Raw genomic sequence first — 10,232 nt, forward strand, 5'->3', positions numbered from 1 at the left:
TGCACAGAAGGAAGAAGGAATGATAGGGAAACAAAAGAAAAATAAATTTCTACTTGCCGCGGCTGTGTGGCGTGTGTGATGAATGTGTCTGATTTGGATGCTCAGCGCGCACCACTTTAAATTTCGCTACACTCGCAAGCGCAACCGATGAAAAAGCACACTATTATTCGATGTGAAAAAAACACCTTTGTTGGATCGATTAATAACTTGTCCGATCTGCTTGCGAGTTGTCGAACCAATGAACTTAAAACAGATGATTGAACTAATTTTATGAACAAATGAAAATTCAAAAAAAATACCGCAGGACTTTTTTGACAGCCTAATATAACAATATAAAGATGGCTCAAATCGAAACATTCCTTCTTTGGGTTACACACTTGGCCTTCCATTTTTATTTATATAGTTGATTTAGTATGACAAATTTGTTTCGCAATATGTAACAAATATTTATTTTCCCTGTAGATAAAACTATTGCCTGGAAGCAAGCCGTACAAGGTGTACGTGAAATGTGTGATGTATGCTCTACTACCTTGTTCAACTATCATTGGGTTTGTTCTACTTGTGGTTTCGTGGTGTGCATTGATTGCTACAAGGTAAGGATTCGAATAACATTCCCCAAAGGCTGTCAGTATTTTTAATAAATTATTTCAAAATGCAGGGTCGTAAACATGGTACCTGTAAGAATGACACAATCATGAGAGACCGCGATGGATACATGTGGCTGAACTGCACAAATAAGGAGCCCCACCTACCGGAAAAGCTCATGCTTACACAAATCATCCCTAGCAACAGCTTGTACAAATTAGTAAGACAGATGCACGGAATATGTGCTTTGCTGGAGATTCCTCTGAACTGTGAATGTCCTCTTAGCAAGGAATCATTATTCAGAAAAATCAAAGACAAGTTGGAGTTTATCCTTCCAATTACAATTGATGTTGGTAAGGATGCTAACGGAGCAGACAATAACACTAACCCGATGAAAATTAATAACATCAATACGACGAAAATGATATCGATCACGATAAAAAATATTCAAAGTACTCTCAGCAGGGATACCGATGGAACCATCTGTTGTAAGGTTATATTTGGCAGAGAATTGAGTGCCGATAAAAATCAAGAGAATGAACTCATGAATCGAAGAGAGAAACAAAGCTATAGTTTCGAAGGCTTCCAGGAAGATATAAAGATTGAAAGTCTGGAGGATTTCATAAAAGACGGCGAATTGACGGATGACGAAAAGACAAAAGGAAACGATGAAAATTCAAACGACATTGGAGCAATGCAAACGACGACGACGGACGACGATAAAACAGAAATGAGCGCTGAAAATTCAACTACAGCAATCCAAACAATGATGAGTGACGAAAAAATAGTGGAGAACGATGAAAATCCAACAAATATTAAACCCAGCCAAACGATGGCGAGCGATGAGAAAACTGAAGAAAACGCCGAAAATCCGATGGATGCTAAAACAATTCAAACGGCGATGACCGACGAAAAAACAGAAGAAAACGTTGAAAATTCAACAGATAACAAATTTATTGAAACAGAATCTTCTACACCACGTGCAGAACCATTGGAAGATCAAGAAAAGAAAGAAAACAGCGATGATAAGATGGTCAACAACATTAGTGGAAAAGTTGAACCTACAGATAACGACGACATACTCGAAGTCGTTGCCGATGGCAGTAAAATACAAGGCGAGGGAGTATTGAAGGAATCCAATCATCCCGAGGAGAAACCATACAGTGATAAACATCGGTTCAGGCCATCGCCGAAACTCGACTGGAAAACGTTTAACATGATCGTGAAGCAACTGTTAAAATTCGACAAATCGATAAATATATCTGGTCTCTTTGAAAAACACCTGACCGAAAAATGTTCGGAATCGGAATGTTTGGTAGACTTCACGGCTGACATTCAAGTGAACCATTCAAACATTCAGAGTTTTTTGCATGATTTTCTGGACGAGTTCGTATTCTTGAAAGGTCAGAACAGCTCGGATAATCTAACGGACGACAAACAAATTATGGAATACAACAGACACATGAAAAACAGTATTGAATTTCAAAACAAGGGCGAACGTACCATGAACTTACATATCTCGGAAAGTTTGTACCCAAATGTCGCTCACCAATGGCTTTGTAATGGTCGTTTGTTGCGGCTCTTGGACCCATTGGATAACAATAACTATACAACTTTTCATGACCAGTGGGAACGTGGTCAACCAGTTATGGTGTCACACGTCTCAAATGCGTTAGATATGAGTCTCTGGTATCCACATTCATTCGGGCATGACTTTGGTGACGAGGACAATGATCTCATCAACTGTCTCAATGGTAAGCTGGTAAAGAGCCAGAAAATGAAGATCTTTTGGGAAGGATTTGAGCGAATCGGACGGCGTCTGTTGGATGAGAGAGACAGACCGATGGTACTGAAATTGAAAGATTGGCCGCCAGGGGATGATTTTGCGGAGATGATGCCAACCAGATTCAGCGATCTGATGAAGTGTCTTCCATTGGCAGAGTACACGCGCCGTGAAGGACGTCTCAATTTGGCAAGCAGATTGAGCAGCTTCTTTGTGAGACCTGATCTCGGACCGAAAATGTACAGTGCATACGGTTCTGCATTACACCCATCAAAGGGCACCACAAATCTTCATCTGGATATATCGGATGCTGTAAACATTATGGTTTATGTTGGAGTACCTAAGGATGTGGATCAAGCTAAATATGCCCAAAAAGTGTTGGACGCCATCGACGCAGACGAATATGATGCTGTCACTCGGCAAAGAATAAACGAGAAGGATGAATTGCCGGGTGCTGTTTGGCATATATATCACGCAAAAGATGCTGATAAAATACGATCGTTGTTGAATAAGATAGAAGTCGAGAAAGGCGGTAGCATAAAAACTGATCACGACCCAATTCACGACCAGAAATGGTATTTAGATGCTAATCTTCGCAAGCGACTTCTGAAAGAATACAATGTAGAAGGTTATTCGATTGTGCAGTGCTCTGGAGATGCCATATTCATTCCCGCCGGAGCGCCACACCAAGTACGCAATCTGCACAATTGTATCAAAGTTGCGGAGGATTTTGTTTCCCCAGAAAATATTTCTTATTGTTTCAAATTAACTAATGAGTTTCGACATCTTACACACACCCATTCGAATCACGAGGATAAACTGCAGATAAAAAATATAATTTACCACACAGTGAAAGACGCTGTGTCTTGTTTGACAAATCCTCTCATAATGACTAAGGATAAAATAGATGTAGCATAAAGGTGTTTTTCTTTTTTTGAGGGAAACAATCCCATAAAACTGCAATGTCATTTAGTAAACACGAAAACCAAGCAACAAAATTAGACGGTGAAAAGTTTGTAATCGATCATTTCAAAATAAATTGCAAGTAGTTTCTACCAAGAGTTAACCCTTTGAAAATTGAACAAAAAATAAAATTCATCCGAATTCTCCTGAAAAGACTATGAACTTAATAGACTGTTGCATTCATACTACCTATAATGATGGGAAATGTTTTGCACCCTTTGGTCCTAATTTCAACCGGCAAAAACATTATTTTTCCTAATTTGAAGGAACATGCGACATATCGAGCAGTGTGTTATTTTAAAGAACAGTAAGTTCGACTCATGACGGCGCCAGTGGTTGTATGGTTAGCGTAACAGCCTCACAATCCGATCGGCCTGGGTTCAATCCCAGCTGGCGTCGTTGGGATTTTCTGAGGCGAAAAATCTCTGGTTACGTCTTCCTTCGGAGCGGAAGTAAAAGAAGTTGGCCCGGCTCATGAGTTGTTGAGTCTGATAGGTAGGAACAGGTGGAGTCGCCTCCCTGATGTCGGTGATTGGCACTAAAGTGGCGGAAATAGGCCGACGAAAAATAAGCGAAGATAAAAAAAAAAAAAAAAGTTCGACTCACACTTTTTAATCCCATCTGTTTATTTTGCTAAAGCTAAAAAACAGAGCCGAATTTATTCGTGTACATTTTTCTCTGAAGATGGTTTTTGTTATATATTAGCTGACCCGGCAAACTTCGTCCTGCTTAAAATTTATTTTTCGTTATCACATTCACGTTTTCTTACTAAGCGCACGTTCGTGGGTCCAATCGCAGAACTTTTCATTGATTTATTCTCCAATCTACCCTTTAAAATTACCTTTTACTATAAAATTCCTAGTACTTCTACAAAAACTCGTCATTATAATATCAGATTATTTTCAGATACAATTCTCGTTCAAGATTTATCAACCACTTGCAAATAACATGTTTTTCCGTTACAGATATGATAGAATAAATACAGCCCTAAATCGGACAACACCTTCCTCGAGTTTTATTGTTATCAACACATTCGGCGATCCATTTTTATTTATTTTTTGAATTTTTTGGATTGAATTTTCCGAATTTTCCCATTTTTGTTCAGAGTTTTCCAAAAATTTTCAATTATGATGTTTGGTTGAAATATGTGTATTGTAATAATGCATTGGAGCGAGGAGTGTCATACCATCATAGAACATAGAACATTTCTCGTATCCAAAAACCCTCACATCCCAAATTTGGCTCCATTTGCTTGATTAGTTCTCGAGTAATGCAGCATTTTTTTTCATTTGTGTAGGAGCCCTCCACTTAGAGAGGAGGGAAGGGCAAGTAACCACCATAGAAACATTCCTTGCACCCTAAAATCTTCACATGCCAAATTTGGTTCGTACTATCACACTGTTGATACTTAGTTTGAACTATTTAACTTACATTTCAATTGTGTTTTTTTGCTGCTTACTTCATAAATAAATAAAAAAAACATAATAAAAAAGTTTCACATCAAGGACTAAAACTGCATTCCTCTGTTCCGTTTATCGTTTAAATGCAAGAACATATTACTCATGACAGTATGGAAGCTTTACTGACGGAAAATATTAAAATTGCGTAGGGTAACAGGGGGTGATTTGGTCATATGGGGTGATTTGGACCACCCCTTTATCTCAAAAATTACGGCTCAACTTGGATTTTTTATTATGCCATTTCCTACTATTGTTGAACCGTATGTATCTAAAGTAAAAAAACCTTTGGTAAAACTTTACAAGTAGAGGGAAACGGTAGCATAAACACAGCAAGCTTTCCCGCTCATTGAACAAACTTTTCATGTATTGTGCAGTACAGTTCTGTTCGCCTACAGAAGAGGAACAATTTGATGTAGCGAAACTGTAAGAAGGAAGGAGGAGCAACACAGGCCATCGAGAACGGATTTTCTTTGACCAAGCATCAAAAGTGTTTAATTGCCTATAACGAATATGGCGGATAACGCAATATAAGACTAAACATGAGGTGCAAACAAAAAAAAGATATTTTAGCATGAAAAATATGTTTCATCAATACGGAAATTATTGAACTATCAATCTGTAAGATCGTGTACATCAGTGATCAGATAATGTGAAAGCCATGACCAAAACAAAAAAGCAAGACACTGACACTCACTGACCTCACTGACGAATTTCGGGAAGGTTTATAGATTTATTAGGGAACTCACTTTCGCGGATAATCCGCACCGCGGTCGGTCCTAATCGAGGTTCTACTGTATAACATAATATGTATATCATATAAAACAACATGTATCCATTGCTACCCTATAATACATATACGAGTATATGGATCACAAAAAAAATTTCAACTTGTTTCAATAGATCAAGACTGCTTCGAACGCGAACATAGCAGGGCTCGGCATAGTCATAGTCAACTGTGGATAGTCAGCTGACTATCTGACTGACTATATCCGTATTCAGTTGGAAATGACTTGGCTTCTTCGCGCAGTTTCTCCGGCAAAACGACTAAATAGTCATTCGGGTGTTTAGTCGCTTTCCCTCTCCACGACTCGACTATCTTATTTCATTCTTCCCAGTCAAATTATCTTCATTGCATTTTGAAGTGACTTCCCCCAAAACGAATTCGTTCCTCTCTCTCCCATGTATCTTGTATGCATGTATCGATGTTTGAGTTCAACGTGGTTTGACATACGCTACAGTTGAGCTAGATTTTTTTGTATCGTACACGAAAAAAACTCATACGTATAAAATAGAATGAAGAGGGAGATTTGTATTCATTAGTCGCATCAGTTATAATAACCACTGACTGGAATAGTTCATCAGTCATCCTCGCTAGTCAACGCTAGTCAATTCATTTTCTAGTTAATTCACTTCTTGTTGCCGAAGCAGTTCTAGTCGAAGCAAAGCTACTGAGAATAGAGTCGGTCCTCATGTTTCACCTTCGAAGATTTCGGGCCCTGATGAATAGTGATAGCTTCTTGAGATTTCATTTCAGTCTCGATTGGTCTGAGGTTGATGCATGATGCATATTGCGTCGGCTAACCAACCTCTGTTCGTTTCTCTTTTGCTGTCGTGATGAACGGACACCCAAAATCAGTTGCTTGTGAACGCACGCAAGGGGTGAAATATGATTTCGCACACATTTGGGTAAGTAACTAGGTGTTCCCGTGATTATTTTTTATATTACGGAAACGATATTTCGGATGTACGGAGGATTCAATAAGCTTGTTTGGTGATTTGAATGTCGAACATCAAAAAGAGACCACAAGCGAAAGAATATTAGTTCGTACATATTTGAACAGATCACAAGACAATTTCAAGGGAAAACAAAATATCCATCATCCATTTATTGAGAATTGATTTAGATGCGGTTATATCACAAATGGAACCCACTCCTTGTTTTTTCGTTTTGGTTGGGAAAAGCTGCAGATTCAAATAACACCATTCTTCAACAACTGAAAGGTCAGAATTTAGTTATCATGAAGTCCCGTACGCAGGCTATCGACCGCTCCAACCATGTCAAGATCAAATCAAGGAAGTTCCTCTTCGAGTACACCTCACCTCACAATTTGGTTCGATCAGCAGCCGAACGAGCCGAACTGTGTAAATTGGAACAGGAACGACGAAGAAGAGAAGCGATAAGAGAGCATTGTTCATTATTTCTAACAAAAAATTCATATTAATAATTTGATTTTTCTTCTGATAGATGGCTGGACAAATCAACATCAACGTGCAGAGTGATTTTGATGGCGACTTTCGAGGAATGCTTGTAAAACCCACTGTTGGTGTATGTGTTCCTAAATCAATTCGATTACGAAGCTGGATTAAACGCGATTTTCAGTTATGCCTCTGAATATATATTTCTCCGCATATCACCGATGTAGACTCCAAGAAGCAAAACTTGTTTGTGGTTATAGTTGACGTCATCGTATATAAAAGGCGCATTCGTTAGGTAGTGACCACGAGAGGCGAATGAAATGAAAAGTTTAAAGCCTCTTTAATTCAACATCATCGTCATCATATTGACCACGCATAATCACAGAAATTTTGATAGATATGAAGCAAATCAGAATTTCCTGAGACGAGATGATAAAATTATGTTATTAAATAAGTGATATTATAATTTTAGTGACATATTATATTTGATATAATATATCGGTTTGGGGAAAAAGAAATGTCGTATATTGTCAATATATGGCAACACTTAAACATATCTTGTGTTGTACTTGTCGCATCGGGTCATACTATACGGCTATTTAAAGACGACAATTTGTGCTACAAGTGTTGTTTTGATAGTGTTGTGATTGTCCTTTTCAGTCTCAAGTTATAGCGCGTCAAAGATGGAGTCCACCAAGCAAGAAGTTCGCCATATTTTACGTTTTTACTACATGCGAGGTAAAACTGCAACGAAGGCGGCCGAAAAAATTCATGTAGTTTATGGACCCGATACTTTAACGATTCGCACAGCACAGCTTTGATCGTTGGTTTGATCGATTTCGTTCTGGTGTAGTGGCTTTTGAAGATACACCCCGTACTGGTAGGCCAATCGTCGTGGAAACCGATAAAATCGTTGAAATCATCCAAGTAGACCGGCATGTGAGCACTCGCTCGATTGGCCAGGATCTGGGTATAGACCATAAAACCGTTTGGGACCTTTTGCAGAAGATTGGATTCCAAAAAAAGCTGAATGTATGGGTGCCACACGAGTTGACGCAAAAAAATCTTTTAGATCGAATCAACGCCTGCGATGCACTGCTAAAACGGAACGAACTCGACCCATTTTTGAAGAAGAAGGTGACTGATGAAAAGTGGATCACGTACGACAACCTAAAGCGAAAAAAGTGGTGATCGAAGCGCGGGGAGCCAGCCCAAACCATCGCCAAGCCCAGATTGACGACCAGGAAGGTTTTGCTGTGTGTTTGGTGGGATTGGAAGGGAATCATCCACTATGAGTGGCTCAACTATGGCCAGACCCTCAACTCGATTCTCTACTGTGAGCAGCTTGACCGTTTGAAGCAGGCGATTGACCAGAAGTGGTTAGAAATGATCAATAGGAATGGTGTTATTTTCCACCAGGACAACGCTCAGTCTCACACATCTTTGATGACCCGCCAGAAGCTACGGGAGCTCGGATGGGATGTCCTATTGCACCCACCGTATAGTCCGGACCTGGCTCCAAGTGATTATCATCTCTTCCGATCCATGCAAAACGCTCTTGGTGATACTAAGTTGGCCTCAAAAGAGGCTTGCGAAAACTGGCTGTCTGAGTTTTTTGCAAATAAGAAGGGGGGGGGGGGGGGGAAATGAAGTCCTGTATTCGTAAATTGTTAGAGAAAATGATACTACTTCGTTTGGACAAGTGGGTTGAAGCGAACAATTTGCTGTCAAATACGCAGTTTGGCTTCCGCCGAGGTAAAGGGACAAATGATTGTCTCGCGCTGCTATCTTCTGAAATCCAAATCGCATTTGCTCGCAAAGAACAAGTGGCTTCCGTTTTCCTCGATATCAAAGGGGCATTTGATTCAGTCTCCATGGAAATTCTCACCATTCTTCACCAGGCATCTCCAACCAAGTTTGCTTCCCATACTTTTGCAATTCCTCTGTCATTTTTTATCTGTCCATGCGACAAGAAATCCATGGAATCCCAGATCATCTACGCTCATATTCTATTCCGCCGATATTTTCGGCAGAATATGGGGGCATAGTTATATCTGATAAAATGTTCTTTACTGACGGTTCATTCATAAACGGGTCCACTGGCTTCGGCATCTTCAATGAAAATTCCAGTGCCTCTTTCAAACTCAAAGATCCTTGTTCCGTGTATGTCGCTGAACTGGGTGCGATATACTACGCACTGGGGATCATTGAAACATTGCCCATCGACCACTATTTTATTTTTTCAGACAGTCTCAGCTCAATAGAGGCAATCCGCTCAATGAAGGTTGATAAACGCTCATCTTATTTCCTAACTAGAATAAGACAACTATTGAGTGTTTTGGTCGAAAAATTATTCAAGATTACCTTAGCATGGGTTCCCTCTCATTGTTCGATTCCGGGGAATGAGAAAGCGGACTAGCTAGCTAAGGTGGGCGCTTTAGAAGGCACTCTTTTTGAAAGGCAAATTGCTTATAATGAATTTTTCTACATTCCTTGTCAGTACACGCTCGTAAGTTGGCAGCGCATGTGGAGTGGAGATGAGTTCGGTCGTTGGTTACACACGATTATCCCTAAGGTCTCGACGAGTGCATGGTTCAAGGGATTGAATGTAGGTCGTGATTTCATCCGCGTGATATCTCGGCTTATGTCCAATTTTTTTTTTTTAAATTAAAAATTTGGTTTATTTCATTGTTTCGTCAAATCTATTTACATATATATTGTATTATTAAAATCCAACTCTTAAGTTGAACTCTAATTCATTTACATCTACCACATTGTCGGAATTCATTATGAATATTACGTAATTGATGAAAATTTTCATTATTTTTGTTTTCGTTTGTCCATTCACACCGCTCAAAGTTGGATGTATCAAATCATCATATGAAAGTCTCCTGAGGACGTCGAGTGTTGTTGCTAATATCCTCTGTAGAAGCGTCCATGCCATTGTTATTCGTTGACATTCACTCAGTTTATGCTTAAGTGTTTCTCGTGCAGCGTTGCAGTGTAGGCATTGCTCGTTGTCTACTCGTCCAATGGTGTGCCAAAGAACACGATGCTCCATTTTTTCGTTAACTAATAGGTACCAATAACTACGCTGGGCTGAAGTTAATTTGTTGCTTCCGATGTTAAGCCACACACACCTCCAATTTACTGTGGGATGACGCAGCTCCACTCTCGGTTTGGCTGTCTGATCAATGAAAAAACGGTGAATTTGATCGGAGGATGGATTTTGTTGAATTTGAGAT

The 10,232-nt window shown here is 39.5% G+C and overlaps 1 protein-coding gene across 1 annotated transcript in view; it reads left to right on the forward strand.

Annotated features, from left to right (window-relative positions):
* LOC129776927 (uncharacterized) overlaps window positions 1-3,429 on the forward strand; it is a 77,658-nt gene extending 74,229 nt beyond the window's left edge. The window contains exons 10-11 of the mRNA XM_055782872.1: window positions 463-593; window positions 659-3,429. Of these exons, the coding sequence (XP_055638847.1) occupies window positions 463-593; window positions 659-3,286 (2,759 nt within the window). The 3' untranslated portion in view covers window positions 3,287-3,429. The remainder of the gene's footprint in view (window positions 1-462; window positions 594-658) is intronic.
* Window positions 3,430-10,232: the final 6,803 nt, after the last annotated feature.

The sequence above is a fragment of the Toxorhynchites rutilus genome, chromosome 3, assembly GCF_029784135.1.
Source record: "Toxorhynchites rutilus septentrionalis strain SRP chromosome 3, ASM2978413v1, whole genome shotgun sequence".
NCBI classification, from domain to species: domain Eukaryota; kingdom Metazoa; phylum Arthropoda; class Insecta; order Diptera; family Culicidae; genus Toxorhynchites; species Toxorhynchites rutilus.